This window comes from Aotus nancymaae, unplaced genomic scaffold (assembly GCF_030222135.1).
Source record: "Aotus nancymaae isolate 86718 unplaced genomic scaffold, 86718_ANA_hifiasm-v0.15.2.pri h1tg000041l, whole genome shotgun sequence".
NCBI classification, from domain to species: Eukaryota; Metazoa; Chordata; class Mammalia; order Primates; family Aotidae; genus Aotus; species Aotus nancymaae.
The window spans coordinates 36040749-36067428 of record NW_026988455.1 but is presented as its reverse complement, the minus strand read 5'-3'; the positions used below and the strand labels follow the sequence as shown (position 1 = coordinate 36067428).

General features: G+C 34.5%; 1 protein-coding gene across 6 annotated transcripts in view; it reads left to right on the top strand.

The window, feature by feature from the left end:
• Nucleotides 1–26680, top strand: part of VPS13A (vacuolar protein sorting 13 homolog A) — a 226450-nt gene that overhangs the window by 42694 nt on the left and 157076 nt on the right. For all 6 annotated transcript variants that reach the window (XM_064361629.1, XM_064361630.1, XM_064361634.1 and 3 more), the window contains 6 exons: nt 335–477; nt 11306–11495; nt 11575–11689; nt 18003–18139; nt 20472–20604; nt 22637–22754. In XM_064361629.1, the coding sequence (XP_064217699.1) occupies nt 335–477; nt 11306–11495; nt 11575–11689; nt 18003–18139; nt 20472–20604; nt 22637–22754 (836 nt within the window). The remainder of the gene's footprint in view (nt 1–334; nt 478–11305; nt 11496–11574; nt 11690–18002; nt 18140–20471; nt 20605–22636; nt 22755–26680) is intronic.

The window sequence follows — 26680 nt, the reverse complement described above, 5'->3', positions numbered from 1 at the left end:
TTCCGAATGTGCTGGGATCATAGCCTTGAACCACTCTGGCTAACCTTATGCTTTGGAATTTAATGTTACATATGTCTATTTTTAATCCTTTCAAAAATATATGTTACTGACTTGCTCTGTGATCTTTTTGTGGGTCTATAATTGCATTTATTTTATTTCTAAGGTAGGGCTAAATATTGTCTTTTTTTGGTGTTAATGTGATAATTCTTGAAATAAAATGTTGTTCTTAAAGTATTTGGTGGTTTTTGAAATGAATGGACTATAAGAATAAGATTATTTGTTGTGTTTATAAATATATATATTTTTTCATTTTATTCTTCTGAACATACCCTAGTTTGAAGCCTTGAAGTTTTTTGTCCACTTGAAAAGCATGTCTATTGTTCTAAGAGAAAATCATCAAAAACCGGAGCTGTTAGATATTGTAATAGAAGAATTTAGCACCTTAATTGTGCAAAGACCAGGAGCACAAGCAATAAAGTAAGTATTAATTTATTTTCTTTTATCATATATGAAAAAACTTCACTGTGTTCTTGGATATTAGGTCACAATCCTAGTCTTTTGCAAAGAACACTATAGTTTAATGTATCTTTTTGTGGTTTCAGGAAACTTAGGTTTTTTTTTTTTTTTGAATTATTAAAATAATGCATGTTCAGTAGAAAACCACGTGCCAGTGAAACATAGGGTGTTAAAGAATAATACAAAAATGATCAGCAACTGCACTACACAAAAAGAAACAGCATTAACAATGTGGTTTTTATCTGCGAGTGTTTAGTTTGTTTTTTTAAAAATAACTTTCAGTTGTAATTCACATACCCTGTAATCATCCGTTTAAAGTATATGACTCATTGATTTTTCACAACTGTATTATATAGTAATTTCACATTGGTATATTTACAAAGTTGTTCAACCATCACCTCTGCATTCGTCTGTTTTCACACTGCTAATGAAAACTTACCCAAGATTGGGAAGAAAAAGAGGTCTAATTGGACTAACAGTTCCACATGGCTGGGGAGGCCTCAGAATCATGGCGGGAGGCAAAAGGCACCTCTTCCATGGTGGTGGCAGGAGAAAATGAAGAAGATGCAAAAGTGGAAACCGCTGATAAAACCATCAGATCTTGTGAGACTTATTTGCTACCATGAGAACAGTATGGGGAAGCCACCCCTGTGATTCAAATTATCTTCCACGAGGTCCCTCCCACAACATGTGGGAATTAGGGGAGTACAATTCAAGATGAGATTTGAGTTGGGACACAGAGCCAAACCATATCAACCACTATCTAATTCCAGAACTTTTCCTTTTTTTTTTTTATGAGACAGGGTCTCACTCTGTTGCACAGGCTAGAGTACCATGTCAGGATCTTGGCTCACTGCAGCCTCTGCTTCCTGGGCTCAGGCTATTCTCCAGCTTCAGCCTCCTGAGTAGCCATGACTACAGGCATGAGCCACCAACACACTGCTAATTTTTGGAATTTTTGTAGAGATGGGGTTTCTCTATGTTGCCTAGGCTGGTCTCGAACTTGTGAGTTCAGAGCAATTTGCCAGCCTTAGCCTCCCGAAGTGCTGGGATTGTAGGCATGAGTCACTGTGCCCTGCTCATTCCAGAATATTTTAACAACCACCAAAGAAACCGTGTGTAACCATTAGCAGTCACTCCCAGCCACTGGCAACAACTAATTTACTTTCTATTTGAAAGGATTTGTCCATTTTGGACATTTCATATGAATGTAGTCATACAATATATGTGGTCTTTTCTGTTTGGCTTTTTTCACTTAGCATAATATTTTCAAGGTTCATCCTGTTGTTGCATGAGCTAGTACTTTGTTCCTTTTTATTGCCTAGTAATCTCTAGTATGGGTACACCGCATTTTGTTTATCCATTTAACTGTTGAAGATATTTAGATTATTTCTTCTTTGTGGCTATTCTGAATATTGCTACTATGGATATTCATGAGTAATATTTTGTTTGAAGGTGGGTTTTAAATTTCTTGGGTATATATATACCTGGAGTAGAATTGCTGCCTCATATGCTAATTCTTTTTAACCTTTTGAGGAACTTCAGGCTGTTTCCTGAAGCAGCTTCACCATTACATTTCCATCAACAGTGTATGATGTTTCCAATTTCTTCATATTCTCATCAGTACTTGTTATTATCTGTTCTTTTGATTATAACCATTCTAGTGAGTATGAAATGGTATCTCACTGTGGTTTTGATTTGCATTTTCCTGATGGCTAAGGATTTTGAGCTGCTTTTTTTTTTTTTGTGCTTATTGGCCATTTCATGTGTATATCTTCTTTGGAGAAATGTCTGTTGAATTTCTTTTCTTATTTTATATTGGGTTGTCTTTTATTATTGAATTGCAGGAGTTCTTTATATATTCTTTATACAAATTTATTAGATAAACAGTTTTCAGTTTTTTCTCCCACTGTGTTTTTCTTTTTCTTTTTCTTTTTTTTTATTGCATTTTAGGTTTGGGGGTACATGTGAAGAACATGCAAGATTGTTGCATAGGTGCATATGTGGCAGTGTGATTTGCTGCCTTCCTCCCCTTCACCTATATGTGGCATTTCTCCCCATGGTATCTCTCCCCAACTCCCCACCCCCTGCTGTCCCTCCCCTATTTCCCCCCAACAGACCCCAGTGTATAGTGCTCCCCTCCCTGTGTCCATGTGTTCTCATTGATCAACACCCGCCTATGAGTGAGAACATGCGGTGTTTGATTTTGTGTTCTTGTGTCAGTTTGCTGAGAATGATGGTTTCCAGGTTCATCCATGTCCCTACAAAGGACGCGAACTCATCATTTTTGATGGCTGCATAATATTCCATGGTGTATATGTGCCACATTTTCCCTGTCCAGTCTATCATCGATGGGCATTTGGGTTGGTTCCAGGTCTTTGCTATTGTAAACTGTGCTGCAATGAACATTCATGTGCATGTGTCCTTATAGTAGAACAATTTATAATCCTTTGGATATATACCCAGTAATGGGATTGCTGGGTCAAATGGGATTTCTATTTCTAGATCCTTGAGGAATCGCCACACTGTCTTCCACAATGGTTGAACTAATTTACACTCCCACCAACAGTGTAAAAGTGTTCCTATTTCTCCACATCCTCTCCAGCATCTGTTGTCTCCAGATTTTTTAATGATCGCCATTCTAACTGGCGTGAGATGGTATCTCAATGTAGTTTTGATTTGCATTTCTCTAATGACCAGTGATGATAAGCATTTTTTTCCTATGTTTGTTAGCCTCATGTATGTCTTCTTTTGTAAAGTATCTGTTTATATCCCTTGCTCACTTTTGAATGGGCTTGTTTGTTTTTTTTCTTGTAAATCTGTTTTAGTTTGTTGTAAATTCAGGATATCAGCCCTTTGTCAGATGGGTAAGCTGCAAAAATTTTTTCTCATTCTGTTGGTTGCTGATTGACTCTAATGACTGTTTCTTTTGCCGTGCAGAAGCTGTGGAGTTTGATTAGGTCCCATTTGTCTATTTTGGCTTTTGTTGCCAATGCTTTTGGTGTTTTGGTCATGAAGTCCTTACCTATGCCTATGTCCTGAATGGTTTTGCCTAGATTTTCTTCTAGGATTTTTATTTCTTTTTATTTTTCTTAAAGGTGAAGTCAAATTTATATTTACTTTAGTTATACATGCTTTTCATTGCACCTCAGAAATCTTTGCCTACTCCAATGGTACAAATATAAACTTCTATATATTCTTTTTTTATTTTAGAATTTATGCTATTTCCTCTTAAACATAGATTTATGATCCGTTTTGAGTTAATGTTAGTGTATGGTGTGAGGTGGAGGGTTCAGCTTCATTCTTTTTCATGAGATTATTCAGTTGTCCTAGCTCCCTTTGTTGAAAAAACCATTCTTTCCCTATTGAATGATCTTGGCAGCCTTGTCAAAATTTATGAGTTGACCATAAATGTAAGGATTTATTTCTAGACTCTTAATTCTAATTCCATTGATCTATTTGTCTAGCCTTATGCCAGTACCCTGCTGTCTTAATTATGGTAGCCTTATAATAGAACTTGTAATCAGAAAGTATGACTTTTCCAGTTTTGTTTTTTTGTTTTAGCTGTCCTGATTTCCTTAAATTTCTGTATAAATTTTAAGGTTATCTTGTTCATTTCTGCAAAAAAATAAGCTCAGATTTGATAAAGATTGTGTTGAATTCATGGTGGATCAATTTTAGGTGTACTGAACAAATTATTCAGTACAAATTATTTAGCTACTCATCTAAACAATATTGAGTCTTCTAATCCATGCATTTTGGATGTCTTTTCATTTATTTAGATATTTTTAAAATATGAACAATGTTTTGTAGTTTTCAGATACAGTACACCTCTTATGTTAAATTTATTTGCAAGTATTTTATTGTTTTTTTTGGTATTATAAATTGAATTGTTTTCTTAATTTCATTTTGGATTATTACATATGTGTAGAGATACAATTGAGTTTTGTACACTGCACTTGTACCCTGCAACCTTGATGAACTTGTTTCATTAGTCCATGAGTTTTTTTAGTTGATTCCTTATAATTTTTTATATACATGATTATATAATCTGCAAATATAGTTTTACTTCTTCCTTTCCAATGTGGATGCCTTTTCTTTAATCTTCTTGCCTAATTGCCCTGGCTCGAACTTCCAGTAGTGTCTTGAATAGAAATGATGAGAGTGGGCTTCTCTTCTTGTTTCTGTTCTTAGAGGGAAGTGTTCATTCTTTCACTGTTACGATGTTAGATGTGAGATAGGTGTCATCAGCATCATTTTATAGTCCCACCAGCAATGTACACGGAATCATATTTTTTCATATCATTCCCAACACTTGTTATTTTCTGTTTTTTTTTTTAAATTTTAAATTATAGCCATCCTTATTGGTGTGAAATATAGTATCATATTGTGGTTTTGATTTGAATTTCCTTAATGACTATTGATGTTGAGCATCTTTTCATATGGATATTGGCCCTTTGTATATATTTATTGGGTCTATTTTTTAACTGAGTTATTTTTCATTTGTTTTTGAGTTATAAGAATTCTTTTTTCTTTTTTTTGAGACGGAATCTCACTGTGTTACCAGGCTGGAATGCAGTGGGCGTGATCTCGGCTCACTGCAACCTCCACCTCCCAGGTTCAAGCGATTCTTTTGCCTCAGCCTCTGGAATAGCTGGGACTACAGGCATGTGCCACCATGCCCTGCTAATTTTTGTATTTTTAGTAGAGACAGGGTTTCACCATGTTGGCCAGGATGGTTTTGATCTCTTGACCTCGTGATTCGCCTGCCTCGGCCTCCCAAAGTGCTGGGATTACAGGCATGAGCCACTGCATCTGGCCAAAAATTCTTTTGTGTTCTGGATACTAAACCCTCACCAGGTATATGATTTGCAAATATTTCCTTCCATTCTTTAGCTTGTCATTTCACTTCGTTGACACTGTCCTTTGATGTATAAAAGTTTTTAATTTTGAAGCTCTCCTTGTCCGGTTTTATATTTTGTTGTTCATGCTTTTGATGTCATATCTCAGAAGATTCACCTAAGCCAAGATTATGAAAGTCTAATCCATTATTTTCTTCTAAGAGTTTTATACTTGTCTCTTACATATAAATTTATGACCTGTGTTGAGTTAATATTTGTATATGGTATAAGGAGCTCAGTACAACTCATTTTATTTGCATGTGGATATCCTGGTGTCCCTTCATACTTGTTGAAGATGCTATTCTTTCCTTAATGAACACTCTTGGTATCATTGTTGAAAATCAATTAGCCATAGATGTATGGCTTTATTTTTGGACTTTTAATTCTATTTAATTTTTATTCTAGACTTCCACTGTGTTTATTATTATGCCAGTATCGTACTGTTTTGTTTACTGTAGATTTTTAGTAAATTTCAAAATTGGGAAGTGTCTTTCCAATTTTATTCTGCTCTTTCAAGAATGTTTTAGCTATTCAAGGGTTGCTTGCAAGACTTTATGAATTTGAGGATTCACCTTTCCATTTCTGGAAAATGTCTCTTTGAAATTTGATAGGGATTGCATTCAGTATGTAGATTGCTTTTGGTAGTATTGCCATAATAACAATATTAAGTCTTCTGTGAACATGGGATATCTTTCCATTTTAATGAATGCTAAATAGATGCTTTTTCTATTTTTTTAAGAGTTTGAGAAGGATTGTTATTCTGATTTAAATATTTTGTAGAATTCACTAGTGAAGCCATTTGGTTCTTATATTTATCTGTTCTCATGCTCCTAATAAAAACATACCCAAGACTAAGTAATTTATAAAGGAGAGAGGTTTAATTGACTCATTGTTCAGTATGGCTGGGGTGGCTTCACAATCATGGCAGAAGACAAATGAGTAGCAAAGTCATGTCTTACATGGAGGCAGGCAAGAGAGAGCTTGTTCAGGGGAGCTCCCCTTTATAAAACCATCAGGTCTTGTGAGACTTACTCACCATCATGAGAACAGCACTAGAAAGACCTACTCTCTTGATTCAGTTACCTACAATTGAGTCTCTCCCACCACATGGGGGAATGGCTACAGTTCAAGATGTGATTTGGATGGGGACACAGCCAAACTATATCAGCTGAACTCTTCTTTGTTGAGAGTTTTTGATTACACATTTACTCCCTACTAGTTACAGGTTTTACTATAAGTAAGTTTAAAAGGTGATAGTAATTTTTACTATAGTAAAGTTTTACTAAAAGTTTATAGGTTTATAATTAGGGTCTAAAAGTTACAGTAAATTTTACTATAGATTTTTAAGGTTATAGAAAGGTTTTACTTCCTATTATCTAATTTTCTTCTTGACCCTTTCTTCTCGAGGCAGTTTTTGAAATTTGTATATTTCTAGGAATTTGTTCATTTCTTTATCTGTTTTCTTGGTACTATTCTTTGCAGTACTCTTTTGTAGTACTTTTTATTCCGCTATGGTGTGTTATAATGCCTCCACTTTCATTTCCAATTACAGTTATTTGCATCTTTGGTGATTTTTTTTTTCTCACTTCAGGTAAAGGTTTGTTAAGTATGTTAACCTTTTCAACGTGGCAACTTTGATTTTTTTTTCATTCTCTCTGGTGTTTTTGTTTTCTCTATTTCTTTGTCTCCGCTCTGATATGTATTATTTTATTTCTACTGTGAATTTTGGGTTTAATTTGCTCTTCTTTTTGGAGTTTCTTAAAGTGTAATGTGAGGTTATTGATTTGATAATCTTTCTTTTTTAATGTAGGCATTTACAGATAAAAATTTCCCTATGAGAACTGCTTTGGATACATTTTGTATGTTTTATAATATTTTGTTTGATTTGCATTTATTTCAAGATATTTTCTGATTTCTGTTGTGGGTTTTTTTTAAATCTGTTGATTGTGTTTAATTTCCACATAGTTGTGAATTTTTCAGTTTCTCTTCTGTCGAGTTGTAATTTGATTCCATTGTGGTTGGAGAAGATGCTTGGTGTAATTCTTTTCTTACTAAATTTGTTGAGATTTGTTTCGTGACCTAACATTTGGTCTGTTCTGGAGAATGTTCCATGTGCTTGCACTTGAGAAGAATGTATTTTGCTGCTGTTGGGTAGAGTAGTCCATATCTGTCGGTTACATGTAGTTGGTTTATAATGTTGTTCAGGTTCTCTATTACTTTCTTGTTCCTCTGTCTAGATGTTTCTCATTTAAAGTAGGATATTGAAATTTCTTAATGTTATTGTGAGCTATTTATTTCTCCCTTTAATTCCAAGGTGTGATTCCTGTATTTCAGGGACTTTGTTTGATGTATGCATGTTTATAATTGTTATAATCTTTGATGAATTGACCCTTTCAGTCAAAATATAATGACCTTTTTCTCTTGTCACAGTTTTCTGTCGAAAGATATTTAAGTTAGTTAATTAATTAATTTAGATACAGGGTCTTGCTTTGCCACCCAGGCTTGAGTGTAGTGGTGCAGTCATAACCTCACTGTAGCCTTGAATTCCTGGGCTCAAGTGATCTTCTCATCACAGCCTCCCAAGTAGCTGGGATTAATGGTGTGAGCAACCATACCTGGCTAAATATTATTTTATATGTTAGTATAACCACCCAGCTCTCTTTTGGTTACCAGTTACATGGAATATCTTTTTTCATTCTTTCACTTTCAGTGCATATGTTTCTTTGAACATAAAGTGAGTCTCTTTTAGGCAGTATGCCTATGGTTCCTGACTTAGGCTAGGTATATTAAATACATTTTGACTTGGGATATTTTCGATAGGTTTATTGGGAAATAATTTGTCATAAGTTGAGGAGGATCTGTATTGTTGTATCATGTTTTTTCACCCATTCTGCTAATCTCTGTCTTTCCTTTGAAAAGTTTAATTTCATTTACATTTAATGTGTTTACTGGTAGGCAAGAAGTTCTGCCATTTTGCTATTTGTTTATTGTATGTCTTATGCCTGCTGTACCCTCAGTTTCTCAATACTGTCTTCTTAGTGTTTGCTAATTTTTTTGGAGTATATATTTTTATTTCTTCCTAATTTCTTTTTCCAAACATATTTTAATCATTTTGTTGAGAGCTACCATAGGGATTACAATTAACATTTCAAATGTAAGACAGTCAAATTTGAATTGACACTAACTTAACTTCAATAGTGTATGAATATTCCTATGCAGCTCAATTTTTTTCTCTTCATATTATCATTTTCACAAATTACTGCTTTACGTACATGTGTCCATTAGCCTAGGTTTATATTTGTTTTTACGTATTTGTCTTTAAATGATAGAGGAATTAAAAAGAGGAGTTAAAAACGTGTTACTGACTTTTTTATTTGCTTATGTAGTTACCAATCCAAGAGTTGTTTATTTGTGTGTCTTCAAATAAAGCCTTTCGGATTCCCTTTAGCCTTTCTTGTAGGGCAGGTCTACTAATGACAGACTCAGTTTTTGTTCATCTGGAAATGTGTTCATTTTTCCTTCATTTTAGAATGATAGTTTTGTCAGGTATAGATTTCTTGGTTGACTTTTTTTTTTCATTTAGCACTTTAAGTACGTTATCTTGCTGCCTCTTGGACTGCATGGTTTTGGAGGAGAAATTAGCTGTTAATCTTTTAAGTGTCTTGCATATGTGATGAGTTGCTTCTGTCTTGCTGCTTTCAAGATTTTCCTTGTTTTGGCTTTTAACAGTTGGATTATAATATGTCTGTGTGTGAGTCTCTGAGTTTATCCTCACTGGAGGTCTTTGAGCTTCTTGGATGTATAAATTTGTGTTCTTTATCATATTTGAGAAGTTTTTGGCCATTACTTCTTCCAGTGTTTTTAATGTCTTTTTCTTTTTCTCTTGTCTCCCACTTTAGGCACTGTTCATTGTTCTTCATCATTCTTTATGCTCCTCAGACTCAGTAATTTCAGTTGTCCTGTCTTCAAGTTTGGTGGTTCCTTCTTTGGGCTGCTTAGATCCTCTGTTAAACCTCTTTATAGATAGTTTCCAAATCATGATTGTTCAGCTTATGATTTTTTGACCGTAGAATGATATGAAAGTGATCCATATTTAGTAGAAATCTTACTTTGAGTACCCACACAACCACTGTTTTTCACTTTTCAGTACAGTACTCAATAAATTACATAATATGTTCAACATTTTATTGTACACTAGGTCTTGTGTTAGATGATTTTGCCCAACTGTAGGCTAATATAAATATTCTGAGTGCATTTAAGGTAGGCTAGGCTAGGCTATGATGCTTGGTAGGCTAGGTGTGTCAAATGCATTTTAAACTTACGGCATATTCAACTTAAAATGATTTTATTGGGACATAATCCCATTATAAGTTAAGGAGCATCTGTAGTGAATTTTTCATAGTGGCTGTTGTACTTTTCACTTTCAGAATTTCTATTTGGTTCTTTTAAATAATTTCTACCTATTTATATTCTGTGTTCAAATGTTATTATTTTCCTGGTTTTTTTTTTTTAGTTTTTGAATGTAATATAGCTTATTTAACATCTTGGTTTAGTGAACATAATGTCTAGTCTTCCCTTTTCTGTGTATGCTTTGTATATTTTTTTTTGTTTAAAATGTGGTGTTTTGAGTGGTATAATGTGGTAGCTATGGAAATTAGATTTTCCCTTCTTTCCATGGTTTGTTATTGTTGATTATTGAAGGATATAGTTTTCCATTTGTTTACCTACTGTAGTGGATAGACTTGTGTCCTCCAAAACATTATGTCAATTTCTAATTCCCAGTACCTGCAAATACAGCCTTACTTGGAAATAGTCTTTGCAGATGTAATCAAGTTAAGATGAGTTCATGCAGTATTAGTGTTTATCCTAATTGAAAGAGAAATTTGGACACAGATTCAGAAAATAAGACAGACTAGAGAAGATAATTTGAAGATAGACATAAAGGGGAGAATCACATGTGATGATATCTTCTTAGCTGCACCTACATTAATGTAGATTTTCAGTAACATGGTGTGGGATTAGAGGTGGGAGACGATCATAGCTCAGATGCCACAGGCTCTCCCTGTTCTTACCAAGTTTTAGAGATTTTCTTGAATAAAAGTTTTTCTTTTTGCTGTTTGCCCTTAGATTGATTTCCAGAGATTTTGTAATTTTCACCAGTTCTTTTCCTCTTTGGTTTGCTGGGGAGAAAGATTGTTGAGCTCCTCACATAGCCATTCTAGAAATCCTGCTCGATCCTTGGTTTTTAAATGTTTATTTTATTGTTTTATTTTTTTAAGACAGTAACTCACTCTGTCTTCCAGGCTGGAGGGCAGTGGCACGATCTCGGCTCACTGCAACCTCCACCTCCCTAGTTCAAGCGAGTCTCCTGCCTCAGCCTCCCAAGTAGCTGGGACTATAGGTGCATGCCCCGATGCCTGGCTAATTTTTGTATTTTAAGTAGAGACGGGGTTTCACCATTTTAGCCAGGTTGGTCTCTAAACTCCTGACCTCAAGTGATCCGCCTGTCTCGACCTCCCAAAATGCTGGGATTATAGGTGTGAGCCACATGTCTGGCCTTTAAATGTTTATTTTAATTTTTAGAAGAAAACATGTTTATAGAGTTGTGTTAAATGTGCAGAACGTTTAAGTTTTACATTGACTAAGCATTGTAGATTTACTGTTACTTTAATTTTAGCTTATCAGTTTTTACATAGAAGTCAACACATAGGATTCTTTGTGAATTAAGCTATGTCAATTTAGAGGAATTATTGTATATCTTTGATGGAAATGGACTGGAATCAGAGATGCAAAGTGAAGTTGTCTTCATTAATTTATTTTACTCATTTTCAATTTTAAAAATCCTTTACAATTTTTCTGATTACTTTTGTTCTATTTTTTTAATGCAGATTTGAAACTAAAATAGATTCATTTCATATTACTGGCTTACCAGATAATTCAAAAAAACCCCGCCTTCTGTCTTCATTGGATGATGCAATGTCACTTTTCCAAATTACATTTGAGATAAATCCAATAGATGAAACTGTTACTCAGAGGTGTGTCATAGAAGCTGAACCTTTAGAAATCATATATGATGCAGTAAGCATTTTTTAAATTACCAAGTTTTAATAAAATTTAGTTTGCTTTGAGTTTGTGTTAATGATGTTTATTTTAACAGAGGACAGTGAATAGTATAGTGGAATTCTTCAGACCTCCAAAAGAGGTACATCTAGCACAACTCACTTCAGCAACTTTGACAAAACTTGAAGAATTTCGCCATAAGACAGCAACAGGTAAATGCCAATGTTAATATTGGTGAATTAAATACTGTATCCTATATTAAACTCTTATTTATGGTAAAATGTTTTTATTAAAGTTTATTTTAAATTTATCATATTTCTAGACTGGTTATAGTTTAACAGAAACCAATTTAGTACTTTTATGTTTAAAGGCAGATAAAACAATAATCATTTTTTACACTCAGAAAGTTTATACCTAGTAACCACATTTAAATTAATTGCAAAATTTTGTTTAGGATACCTCGACCTCTATTTATGACAAAAACTGGCCTCTTAATTTCCTTTCTTAGAATGCATTCCAGATTTTGATATATTAGCTTCATGGGAAAAAAAAAAGTTTCAGCTGTTTTTATTCTCTAGGAGAGTTTGAATAAGTTCAGTTATTTCTTCCTTAAATATTTGGCAGAGCTTAACGGTAAAACCATTTGGTATTGGAGATTTCTTTGTAGGAAACTTTAAGATTACAGATTGAACTTTTTAATTGAATAGTTGACCATAGAGATTATCTGTATGATTTTAATGCTTTGTAATTGGTTGGGACTTGTTTTCTACCTCAATAAATGATATTAAAAAAATGTTCCTTATATGCTGAAAAGCCTGTCTTTTTCATATCTATACCTTTTCATTGGGCATTGATTATAAATCATGTACTTCAAATTTTTTGTATACTTACTGGATTTTTTTTTTCTCCTTTTTTCACTGTGTTATAACAGTTATTAAGAGAAATACATGAAAAATGCCTCATTATCAGTGTAGATTTTTTCTTTCTAATAGATCTGTCAGTTTGTTTAAAAAAATAAATTTGACTGGGCGCAGTGGCACATGCCTATAATCCTAGCACTTTGGGAGGCCAAGTCGGGTGGATCACCTGAGGTCAGGAGTTTGAGACCAGCTTGGCCAACACTGCAAAACCCCGTATTTACTAAAAATACAAAAATTAGCCAGGCGTGGTGGTGGGTGCCTGTAATCCCAGCCACTGTGGAGGATGAGGCAGGAGAACTGCTTGAACCCAGAAGGCAGAAGTTGCAGTGAGCTGAGATGGTGCCACTGCACTCCAGCCTGGGCAACAAAGCAAGACTCTGCCTCATAAATAAATAAATAAATTTTAAGACTGTCTAAGTACATGCAGGAATAAATTATTTTTCCTCCTATAAACCAAATATTTTATCTGTATAAAGTTGGCCACCTATGTTTTTAATACTTTTTTTTTCCTTTGTACTTTTTAAATTTTACTTCATTTTTGGTCTGATATCAGTATGAAGTACAAGGTTTATTTTGGCCAGGTTGCCTGGTATATGTTTAAAATTTGCCTGTTATATGTTTTTTTCTCATATTCTTTTTCCCTATATGTTTTCAGATGGGTCATGTCAACAACATGTAATAGGATTTTTTCCAATCTAGATTTATGGTCTTTATTTTTTATGTCTGTCTACTGTTTGCATTAATTAATTTATCTAGGCTTATGTCTGACATCTTATTTTGTGCTTTTGAATTTGGCTTTCCTTGTTTTATTTTTCTTGCTTTCCTTTGGCTAAATTCTAGGATACCTTCCTTGCCCCTTTCCTATAATCTATTATCAAGAGGTTAAATGTTTTCTATCTCTTTTTATTTTAGAAATTACAGTATACATTTTTGTAAAACTATAAATTTAATGAAAAATTACATACTGTCCTGGTGATTATACAGACTTTAGTATACTTGAACTTTATATACCATCCCTATATACTATTTTTTTATTTAAAAAAACATTATTGGACTTTATGTATATAGTTCATGGTAATTTAGAATTACTTATGCATTTACTACCTTCTTTGCTCTTGATTTCTCTTATAGCTTACATTTTTTATCTGATTTTATTTTTTTTCTGTTTGAAGTTCATTTGTTTTTGTTTTTGTTTTGAGATGGAGTCTCACTGTGTTGCGGGATTGCAGGCACCCACCACTGCACCCTTTTTTTTTTAATTTTTAGTAGAGATGGGGTTTCACCATGTTGGCCAGGCTGGTCTTGAACTCCTGACCTCAGGTGATCCACCCGCCTTAGCCTCTCAATGTCCTAGAATTACAGGCATGAGCCACTGTGCCTGGCCTGGAAGTTCATTTATATACTTCCCTTGTAAATATTTTTTCTTGTAAGAATCTGCTGGTGGCAAATCAGTTTTTTGTTTTTTCGAGACAGAGTCTTACTCTGTCGCCCTGGCTGTAGTACAGCGGCACAATCTCAGCTCACTGCAACCTCTGCCTCCCGGGTTCAAGCAATTCTTGTGCCTCAGCCGTCTGAATAGCTGGGATTACAGGGGTGCACCACCATGCCTGGCTAATTTTTGTATTTTTAGTAGAGATGGGATCACCATGATCACCATGATGGCCAGGCTGGTCTCGAACTCCTGTCCTCAGGTCATCCACCTCCGTTGGCTTCCCAAAGTACTGGGATTACAGGCAAGATCTACCATGCCCGGTCACATCATGTTATTGTGGTGCTGAAAAAGTTTTAGATCTTGTAGCATTTTGATTTTGGATTTTCAGATTAGGGATGCTCAGCTTGTTATTTTCCTCCTCCTTTCTCGGAACTCAAGATCTTGTGGATCTTTTTGTTGTCAACTATGGAATGAGCTTACAGAACCTGCTCAACTAGTTATCCTTTGTCTCTGGCAGGAAAACGGATGTGGTCATTTGCTAAAACTCTTCTTTCAGAGTACAAGGTTCTCTGATAGGACTTTAGTTATTTCATTTATTTTCTCATTTAAATATGTATCAAGTGCCTAATCTATATGTCAGACAATGTGGTAGGTTTTAGGGAGCATAGCAATGATCAGAATGGATGTGGTTTTTGCCTGTTGATGGTTGTTATACTCTTAAGGATAGGACAAATATGAAATTAAGAGCAATCTACTGGAAAATTTTGATTAATGCTGTATGGGTCCAATCAGGAGAGAAAAACCGCACGGTAATTTTGCTAGGTAAATTTATTATAATGAATTATTAACTGTAATGAGGGATTGTTTTGTTACTCCAAAGAGTAACTTCAACGAATATAACAAGAGGCCGGGGCATAGTGACTTACACTTGTAATCCCAGAGCTTTTGGTGGCCGAGAGGGGAGCAACACTTGAGGTTAGGAGTTGGAGATTAGCCTGGACAACATAGTGAGACTCTGTCCTTTAAAAAATTACAAAATTAGTCAGATTTGCTGGCATGGACCTATCGTCCCAGCTACTTGGCACATTGAGACTGGAGGATCGCTTGAGCCCAGGAGGTCAGGGCTGCAGTGAGCTATGGTAGCAACTCCTACGTTATAGCCTAAGTGACAGAGTGAGGTGCTGTCTCCAAAATTACATGTATTTAAGAAGAGTGGTTATAAGGAGTATAGAATTGAGATAGCATTTCCTAGGAAGAGGTCTCTCTCTTCCCTGAGAATTGAAGAACACCTTGTTGGAGAAGGAACCTCTGTGAGTCATTGAATGGCAGAAAGACATTCTGGTGTCTTGCTGGTAATCTACTCTCTAAAACTTTCTGGAAATCCATCCTCTGAGGTGAAAAGGAAAAATATTCATGGGGCCATGTCTCACTGTACTTGTTCTGCTGTGAAACCACCTGAGGAGGGCTCTAGGGACAGAATACTGGCTTTTCAGCACTGTCAGCCCTTGTGCATGGCATGCATTGTGTTGGAGAACGGCACAGTGTTGCAAGATATTGCTAAGCGAGTATACTGGAACCAGGAAGCAAAATTCTTTTCTCTTGCAGTGTCTCTCCTGTGTTCTTTAGCTACTTAAGTGCTAGTTGGCAAAGGAAAATCATTTAAAGAGCTCAGATCTATTTTCACAGAGCAGACAAGTGGGTGAATTTGGAGCTGAGTGAGGAAATGATTCTATAATCAGCCCAAATGCCATGAAGGAAATGAGAATGATACATTCCCCAATTTAGTTTTGGTGGTGGTGTCAGAGAAGATCTCTGAAAATTTAACATTAAGACCAGATATATATTATATGTAGGATCCACACTGTATAAGAAAGAGCCTTCAAGGTGTTGGTCAACTGTGAAGAGCTTAACTTAGCAAACAACTGGGTGAATTTGGAAGTTGTAGAAAGCTGAATTGGTTCTAATGTAGTGAGAGGAGAGTGGAGGGACGTTAAGGATGCATACTCTTAAATTATGAAAACATGAAAGTCATATTAAGCAGTTAAGATTTGTTGTAAGTGCAATAGAAAATGGGGGAGAGACCCAATAAACTTAAATTCAGAGTAAAATACTCCCCACTCCCTTCCGTTAAAAACAACTTAAAGAAATCATTGTGTCCTGGCATCAAGAAAGGCTTTGTTGAAACTGAGGCTTATGGTAGAACTTCCAAGGAGTACCAAAACTTAGATTTGTGGAGGCCAGAGTACATGAGGAATCCTTAGACTAGAGATGGAAATGAAGATAGAGAAATGCTTAACAGGTAGACTCTGGAGAATCTTGAATGTCAGATTGACCCTTCTGGAGGCTTCTTGTTACTTCAGTAAAATCATGTCAGCTGTGTTTGAATCCATATCATTTGGGGAAAAAGAATGAATAACTGTTTGAGTCAGTTCTGCTCTTAAGTTTCAGGCTAATTGGATGATCTTCAGAATTTTTGATGATCTGTCCATCTGTTCTCAAACCTCTATCTCACCTCACCTCCCATCCTCCTTTTAAGAGATTTCACTTGAATTTGCTTCTTTCAGGCTATGGGGAATGCCAAGTTTTCTTCTTCCTCTAGAGTCTTGCTTGGGATACCTGGGCAAGGCCATTGGAATCCCTTAAAGATGACACAGTTTTGATAACAGTTTCTCATATTTCAAGGAAGAGCTGTCTCAGACATAATTCGTGTTATTTTTATAAAAGAATACTAGAGGCAGCATAATTTGTAAAGAAAAGAGGTTTGTTTGCTTCATGGTTCCGCAGGCTGTACAAGAAGCATGACTCCAGCATCTGCTTTTGGTGAGGGTTTCAGGATGCTTCCACTCATGGCAGAAAGGGTTGGGGAGCCAATGTGTGCAGAGATCACATGGCAAGAGAAAGGAAGGAGGTGCCAGGCTCTTTTAAACAACAAATTCTAACTAATAAAACGAGAACTTACTCATTACCATGAGGACAATACCAAGCCATTTGTGAGGACTCTGCCCCCATGACCGAGACACCTCTTGTTAGGGTCCCACCTCCAACATTAAAAATCAGATGTCAGCATGAGTTTTGGAGGGGTGAAATACTAAACCGTAGCACAGACTTAGGTCATTTATTTTCTATTTTTATTTAAATATATATTTAAAACAGAAGATATTTTATTCTTTTTTCTGTTGGCTTGTATATCTAGCTGATTATGTGTTGACACTTGCTCAGCGTCTGCTTTTAAGCTTTAAAATTGTATATATATTTTATTTGTAATTTCAATTTAAGTACATTAAAATTTTTGACATATTCTTTAATTTGAACATGTATTCCCTAATAATAAATTCTTAACTTTAAAGGTTATATTAAAATATACTGACCTGCCTCTGTGTGTGTGTGTGTGTGTGTGTGTCTGTGTGAGAAAATGTGCCTTTTTGTTTTAAGTGTCAGATCTTCTTAAACTTTGTAAGTCAAATATCTTTACTCAGACTGATTTGATGGCTACTCATATAATTTCTTCTTCAAGAAAGTGTTCTCATCTCATAGAAAACAATTTGTTTAGATTTAAAAGCTGATGCTGGACTTAGGGACATAAACTAGATTAATTTGGTATATTAATCATATGCAAGTTAATGAGGTAAATTTATTAGACTAAAAAACTTGAAGTGAATGAAGGACCTAAGGAATGGAAAACTCTGGTTTGTTGCCTTTTCTGGTTTACATATGATTTTATTGAAGGTGATTTAATAATCCAGGATTTTTTTATATTCTCATAATATTAAGATCAAATATTATTATTCTGCATGGTAAATGTAGCTATATGAAGTTTATGAATTGAGAAGTATCTACGTAGATTCTAAGAGTTGTTGTGAATAAATGTTTTATGCCACTTAAACTTTTTTTTGGTCTGTGTCTTTCTTTCCAATTTTACCCAAATTGAATTTATAGGTTAAAAATATTTTTTTTGAGGAATCATCTAATTTTATACTCAGTTATATTTAATTAGGAGTGCAGCCATTGGACAGATACTTTAAATTTTATGTTGGAAGTATTTTGCTGAGTTCATTTTAAAGTTAATACTAATTTCACATTAAGATTGTTTTATCAAGTCATATATTTAGTGATTCTCTATTTCTTGAGTAATTTGTGAAAAGTATTCATTGTAAAGATGTACATTTTTTGCAGGTCTACTGTATATTATTGAAACACAGAAAGTTCTTGATCTCAAAATTAATTTGAAGGCTTCCTATATTATTGTCCCACAAGATGGAATTTTTAGTCCTACATCAAATCTGCTTCTTTTGGATCTTGGTCATCTAAAGGTATATACTAATAATATTTGATTTATGATACAGCATTTAGGGTGTTTCTTTGTTTAAGATGTAGTTTGTTTTGAGACAGTTTGATTTATTGCTTTTTTTCCTAGATTTATGGTAGACAAGTAAGATTTGAGAAATCTTCCTTTCTAATAAATAAAGTGAAGTCTCAATTAGGTAGTTTTCCTGTACTTCTGAAAACAAAATGACTAATTAAACTCTGCATATCAGGTTCGAATCTAAGATTGATTGATTGATTGGAGACAGAGTCTCACTCTGTTATCCAGTGCTGCAACCTTGGCTTACTGCAACCTCTGCCTCCTGGGTTCAAGTGATTCTTGGGCCTCAGCCTCCTGAGTAGCTGGGACTACAGGTGCCCGCCACCATACCGGGCTAATTTTTGTATTTTTAGTAGAGATGGGATTTTACTATGTTGCCCAGGCTAGTCTCGAACTCATGTACTCAAGTGATCCACTTGCATTGGCCTCCCTAAGTGCTGGGATTACTGGCGTGAGCCACCGTGCCTAGCCTAAGATTTATATTTATAGAATTTGAGAGTCGTACCTGAGAAGCTTCTTTCTTTTTCAATTTAAATCTGTTACTTGATTATGTAAAGTATATAGAATGAGAGAGAATTCTGGAAACAAATATATCTTCATCTTTCTGAAATATGTTGTGTATAAAACTATATTGATATTTTAATATTTGTATTAAATAATTCTGAATTGAGAGATGGTCTTTTTCTGTTTACCTAAGTCATTTCCCTTTTTTTTCTAATTATGTACTTTTTTCTTTCCAAATTTTCAGTAGAGAATAAATTTTTTTGCTGTATTCTAGAATCTGGACTCTTCACTGTAGTACCCACTAGCCAACTACATGTGGTTATTTGAATTAATTAGAATTAAATAAAATGAAAAATTTAGTTCCTTAGTCGCATTAGCCACATTTCAGAGTTTAATAGTCAAAGGGTGTACTGTATTTTTTTTTTTCGTATTTGAGACGTAGTCTCACTCTATTGTCCAGGCTGGAATGCAGTGGGTTGATTTCAACTCACTGCAACCTCCGCCTCCCAAGTTCAAGTGATTCTCATGCCTCAGCCTCACAAGTAGCTGGGATTTCAGGCATGCGCCACCACGCCCAGCCAGTTTTTGTATTTTTAGTAGAGATGGGGTTTCACCATGTTGGTCAGACTGGTCTCGAGCTCCTGACTTCATGTGATCCACTGGCATTGTTCTCCCAAAGTGCTGTGATTACAGGCATGAGCCACCATGCAGGCCTGTATTTGACAGCATTGATATAGAACACTTCCATCATCGTAGAAGTTCTATTAGACAGCATTGTTTTAAATCATTAAATGTAGAGGAATATCTATGACAATTTAAAGAACCAAGAGAGGTTGATAATATTAGAATGCTTTTCCTGGCCACCTAACACATACTCGCCTGTCCTTGATACTGACATCTTCGCTTATCCTATTTTTAAAAATTCTGCATTTGTTAATTATGTAAACACCCACTGGGTATGTGTTTATAATAAAATTTATATAGTTTATTATTCACATTTGAATTTTATTCAGTTGTTTCAAGGGCAGTGTGGTATAATAGAAAGAGCATAAGGTTAGGAGTAAGGATATCTAATTTTGTGACTTTAGGCAATTTGCTTAACCTGTTACCTAAAATTTATTACCTTTTAAACAGAGATAATAATTTTTTGAGTGTTTACTTCACATGAGCTATATAGTGGGAAAAAGATTTAAAAATATATATGTATACACACATGTATTTTTATGAGTAAGATCTTTATGTACTATTGTGGAGTCATCTCCAGGATGTTTAAGTATCTCTCACAGTATGCCAAGAAGGGAGAGATACAAATATAACTTGCCTGGTATTGCATAAATGGCAGAGTTGGAACTAAAATTCAGCTATCCTATTTAATTCTGGACTCTTACTTCTTGTTATAAAGCTGTATCAGTATTTGTCATCATGCCATAGAAACATTTTAAAAGCTAAATTTGACCCTTGATCTTGCTCTTAATGAGAAGGTCTCTTATCACATTTAAAAAAATTGTAGATGTATTATTCTTCAGGACCATCTTGGTTTCTTTCTTTTAATGTAGTAAATGGGAAATATATCCTAATTTATAAAAATTTATCTCTGACCTTCTTACTATATATCTCATGGATGAGGACCTTTCTGATATTCTTATTATGTATGCTTACTTGTGAGTTTATCCTCTCCTATTAACATTTTATATTATAGGTCTAAAAGTTAAAAACTTTATACTTAACATTTTGAAGTATTTCACATAGTCTAAACTATTAAAATTAACTTGAAGGTAACAAGTAAAAGTCGTTCCGAATTACCAGATGTGAAGCAAGGTGAGGCCAATCTTGAAGAGATAATGGATATAGCTTATGATTCCTTTGATATTCAGCTTACAAGCATACAGCTGCTTTACAGTAGAGTTGGTAAGTATAAAATGCATTATTTTTTGATTGATTTTGTTGAAGTGATTAATTAGGTTTGTAGACACTTTGAAGACCTTCCTCCTAAATGTGTTAGAACTTCTATATTTTTGAATTAGAAATGATAGTAAATATTGTCTAGTGGTTATCAACCAGGAACGGTTTTGCCTCCCGAAGAGACATTTGTCAATATCTGGAGACATTTTTGGTTGTCACAGGTAGAGCATCAGTGGCACTCCTAGCACCTAGTGGGTGAAGGTGTGGGATACTACTAAGCATCCTACAGTGTACGGCTGGTCCCTCACAGCAAATATCAGTAGGTTGAGGAATAGTGATCTATACCAGTGTTTTCTAGCCTTTGACCAAAGTTGGCCCATATTGAAAATGATACTGGTGTTACTACATAGTTGGATAACCAGAAGACATTGCTCAGGGCCAGAAATAAGCAGCCTGGGACTCTGACAGCATAGACAGCTATGCAAAAGACTTGACTAAGGTCGCTTTCCTAGGTATACCTATCTCATTCACTGTGGTATACCAATCAGGAGTTTCTGATTTTGAGCTAGTTTTTAGGATGAAGTCAAAGCCAGAAATTCACTAGACAAGAGCCATTTAAGTAGTTAGAGAGAGACCCCAGACTCATTCAGTTTTCTTTTTGTTCTGTCATACTGCTTTTGAATCCCTAGAGTGTTAGTGAACATACAGATAATTCAATAAAGTTTAATCTGTTGAAGAGATCTATATGTAAAGATCTATATGTTTGTATGTGGTCAGATTTTAATTACCCGAGCTAACCAATAAAGGAGAAACAATCAGAATCCAAAGTAGTTGTTGTCAAAATTGTTAATTTGTATCGGACTGAAACATTTTATTTATTTAATTATATTTGCTTCAGAATAGTGAACATAGTTTCTATTTTTATCATATTCTAATTGTGGTGGAGAAAACCCAAAGGTACAGTGGGTGGCAAAAGTACATTATTTTTAGAAGTCCACTGATTGTTTTTCAGGAAATAAGTTATTGGGTTTGGTTTTCCTTGACTGGGATTTTATCTCACTCACAGAATTATTAGGTTCAAATGAGATAGTATATATGAAAATGCATTATAATTACTGAGATCCCATTAATCTTGTTAGAAATTTTTGAAGTTACTTCTTTCTGATTATACCTATTTTAGAAAATCTGAACAATTCAAAAACCAAAAGGATAAACCTTTATCTTAACTGCTTAGGCAAGAACACTGTTGATATTTTGTTGCATATCCTTTTAGTGTGTTTTTCAATGTATGTGCCTGTGAATATATGAGATGTGCTTGTATGGTATTTCTATTGGAGGTATTTGTGAATGTATTTTTTTTACATGATTCATAGTTTTATATCCAGATATTTTTTCTTTTACCAGTAATATTTTGGACACTTGAACTTATGGTTTTTATTATCTGTATTATGTTCTGTGGCTGTGCTCTCAGTTATTTAGCCATTCCCTTATGGAACATTAAGGCTTGTAACTCTGCAGTAAGTGTTGCTGGGGGTCGGGGGATAAGTGGGGGTGGGATGTCACATGTTAGTAGACCTGGATGTGAATTTCAGTTTTGTCACTAGCAGATTCATCATAGGCAAGTTATAAATTCTTTTGAGGTCAGTTTTCTAAAGTGGGATTATTATACATCATTTTGAGAGTTAGTGTTTAGACATTACCTAGAAGAGTAGAAATAATAAATCTTGAATAAATGGTAGCTTTTATTAGTTACTGTTAAGGAACCTCATTTTTTACTACCTTTTGCATTATTGCCTTACTGCCATGTTACTTTTTTGGGTAAGGTATGTGGTTGGTGTAGTGATTGTCAGTGAATGTACAGTAGATTCAATAACCTACTGATTGTATGTACCTGGGAATGTGACATTAAGATTACCTAGATACGGGGGGATTTTCTCATATAATGGAATGTGTGATTATGAAGTATTAATAGTGATTTTAGGTTTGGTGTGTTATGCATATTATAGTTACGTTAAATATGAACCATTTCTGTACTTAGGTGACAATTGGAGAGAAGCACGAAAACTCAATGTGTCTACCCAGCATATTTTGGTACCCATGCACTTCAATTTGGAACTGTCTAAGGCCATGGTTTTCATGGATGTAAGGATGCCCAAGTATGTATTGTTTGTTTCATGTGATTGTGAATTTTCTGGATAATTCTGTAGCTAGGGAAATACAATACTTAATTGACTCTTTCTTGTATATGTGTAAAATATGTATAAAATTGACTATTTTGACCATTTTTAAGAGTATAGTTTATTGTCATTAGGTTCACTCGTGTTGTTGTGCAACCATCTCCACCATTCATTTCCAGAACTGTCTCTTCCAAACTGAAACTCTATACCCAATTAAACAATAATACCCCATTTCATCCTGTACCCAGCTCCTGACAACAACCATTATATCTTCTGCCTTTATGAATTTGGCTATTTTAGGTACCTCATATAAGTGGAATTATAGAAAATTAGATTTTTTTGTGCCTGGGTTTCTTCACTTAGCATGATGTCTTCAAGATTCATCCATGTTGGAGCTTATGTCAGAATTCCATTAAGGCTGATTAATAATTCTTGTATGTATATATTCGGTTTTACTTATTCATCCTTCAGTGAACATTTGTGGTGTTAATGCTGTTTGGCTGTTGTAATAATGCTGCTGTGTACAAATATCTGCTTAAGTCCCCAATTTCAGTATTTTGGGGTATATACTCAGAAGTAGAATTGCTAGATCATACTGTAATTCAGTGTTTAAGTTTTAAAGGAGTGCTGTGCTGTTTTTTATAGCAGTTACACCATTTTACTTACCTACCAGCACAAGGGTTTCAATTTCTCCTCTGCCTCTATAACACTTGTTCTTTTCTTTTTTTTTTTTTTTTAATGTTAATAGTCATCCTAATAGGTGTGAAGTGATGTTATTTTTCTTTTTCTTTCTTTCTTTTTTTTTTTTGAGACAGAGTTTAGCTCTTGTCACCCAGGCTGGAGTGCAATGGCGTGATCTTGGCTCACTGAAACCTCTGCCTCCCAGGTTCAAGTGATTCTCCTGCCTCAGCCTCCTGAGTAGCTGGGATGACAGGTGACCACCACCATGCCCGGCTAATTTTTGTATTTTTAGTAGAGACACAGTTTCACCATTTTATCCAGGCTGGTCTTGAACTCCTAACCTCAGGTGATCTACCTGCCTGGGCCTCCCAAAGTGCTGGAATTATAGGCGTGAGCCACTGCTCCTGGCTGTGATGTCATTTTTCTAATGCTTAGTGATGTTGAACATCTGTTCTTTTACTTATTGACCATTTATATATTTATTTGGAGAAATGCATTTTCAAGATCTTTGCCCATCTTTTAATCTGGTTATTTATTTTTTTCTTGTTGTGAGAGGTTTTTTTTGTTTGTTTTTTTGAGATGGAGTCTAGCTCCATCGCCCAGGCTGGAGTGCAGTGGTGCAATCTCAACTCACTGCAACCTCTGCCTCCCAGTTCAAGCAATTCTTCTACCTTAGCCTCCTGGGTAGCTGAGATTACAGGAGTGTGCCACCACGCCTGCCTAATTTTTTGTATTTTTAGTAGAGACAGGATTTCACTGTGTTCGCCAGGATGGTCTCAATCTCCTGACCTTGTGATCTGTCTACCTTGGCTTTCCAAAGTGCTGGGAATACAGGCGTAAGCCATCTTGCCCGGCCGAGTTTTGAGAGTTTTAAAATATATTTTTGATATTAACTCTTTATCAGATATATGATTTGCAAATATTTTCTCTCACCCTGGCTTTCCTTATTGCTCTATTGATTGTGGCCTTTGATGTCTAAAAGTTTAAAATTTTTATTGTCCAGTTTATCTTAGTTATCAATGCTTTTGATGTTATATCCAAGAAATAATTACTAAATCCAGCATCATGAAGCTTTTCTTCTTTGATTACCTTAAAGAGTTTTATAATTTTAGCTTCTATTTGATCCATTTGAGTTAATTTTTGTATGTGGTATGTAGGATAAAGACCCACTTTTATTCTTTTGCATGCAAATATCTAGTTTTCTTAACACAATTTGTTGAAAAGACTGTCCTTTTCTCATTGAATGGCCTTGGTACCATAGTTGAAAATCATTTGTGCATGTATGCAACAGCTTATTTTTAGGCTTTCTGTTTTATTCCATTAGTATCTATGTCTTTATTTTCCTGTACCACATTATTTAGATTACTGTAGCTTTGTAAGAAGTTTTGAAATCAGGAGATGTGAGTTATTTAACTTTGTTTTTTTTCAAGATTGTCTTGGCTGTTTGGGATCCTTTGATAATCCATGTGAATCTTAAGATGGAGTTGTAAAAATGTTATAGAGATTGTAAAAAATGTTATAGAGATTTTGATAAAGATTGTATCAAATCTGTAGATCCCTTTGTATAGTATTGACATCTTAATAATATCGATTGTTACAGTCCATGAACATGCAATGTCTATTTATTTGTGTCTTCTTTGATTTCAGCAGCATTTTCTAGGTCTCAATGCTAAAGTCTTTTACCTCATTTGTTAAGTTTGTTCTTTTTCATGCTATTGTAAATGGATTAAAAAAATTTTTTCAGATTGTTTGTTAGTGTATGAGAACTTAACTGATTTTTATATCCTGCAACTTTGTGAATTTGTTTACAATTCTAAGTTTTAAAAGATTTTAAAGTTCTAACAGATTTAAGATTTTCTGCATAGAAGATCATATCATCTGTGTATGGAGATATTTTTTTTCTCTTTCTGATTTGGGTGCCTTTTATTTCTCTTTCTTGCCTAATTGGTCTGTCTAGAATTTTTTAACCCTGTCTTGAATAGAAATGGTTTAGGTGAGCATCCTCACCTTAATCCTGAGCCCAGAGGAAAAGCTTTCAGTGTTTCACTATTGAGTATGATGTTAGCTGTTTATTATGTTAAGGTAGTTTCCTTCTTTTCCTAGTTTGCTAACTTTTTATTATGAATCCGTGTTGAATTTTTTCAAATGCTTTCTGTGCTTTGAGATGATTGTGTGATCATGTGAAAAATGATCAAGATGATTATTTTTTTCCTTTATTCTCTTAATGAGGTATATTACATTGATTGCTCTCTGTATATTAAATCATCTTTGAGTCCAGCAAAAAAAATCCTTTTGTTCCAGGAATAAATCTTCTTATTCCAGGAATAAATCAATTCCAAGAATAAATGACATATAAACCATTTAATGGGCCATTGATTTAGGTTTGCTTGTGCTTTTGTTGAGGAGTTTTACATTCATATTTTTTGGGTATATCGGACTGCAGATTCCTTCTAGTATCTTTGTCTGGCTTTGATATCAGGGTAATGCTGTCTTTATAGAATGAATTAGGAAGTATTCCTTCCTTTTCAGTTTTTGATTATTTGGTAGAATTCACTATTGAAGCTATCAGATCATGGGAGTTTTCTTTGTTGGGAAGTTTTTGATTACTGATTCAGTCATCATAATAGTTAATTCAGATTTTCTCTTTCTTCATAATTCAGTGTTGGTAGATTTATGTTTCTTAGAATTTGTTTCATTTAGATTATCCAATTTGTTGGTGTAAAATTGTTTATAATCTGTCTTAAAGCCCTTTTTCTTTCATAAAATGAGTAATAATGTTACCACTTTGATTTCTGATTTGAGTCTTTTCTCTTTTTTCTCAGTCTAACTAAAGGTTTGTCAATTTCATTGATCATTTTGAAGAATCAACTCCCATTTTTATTTTTTTCTCCATTGTTTTTCTATATTTTATTTACCTCTGCTTTCAAAACAGCAAAAAAAGTTTGCTGTTCTTTTTCTAGTTCCTTAAGGTGTGAAGTTAGGCTACTAATTGTAGGTCTTTCTTCTTTATTAATGTAGGTGTTTACAGCTGTAAAGTCCCCTTTTGGCAGACTTTTGCTGCAGCTTAAGAATTTTTGTATGTTGTGTTTTCATTTTCATTTGTCTTGAGTTATTTTGTAATTTCCCTTGTGATTCTTTGATCTAATTTCTTGTTTAACCATCTGTTTTAAAATTTCTACATACTTGTAACTTTTACATATTTCCTTCTACTCTTGCATTCTAGA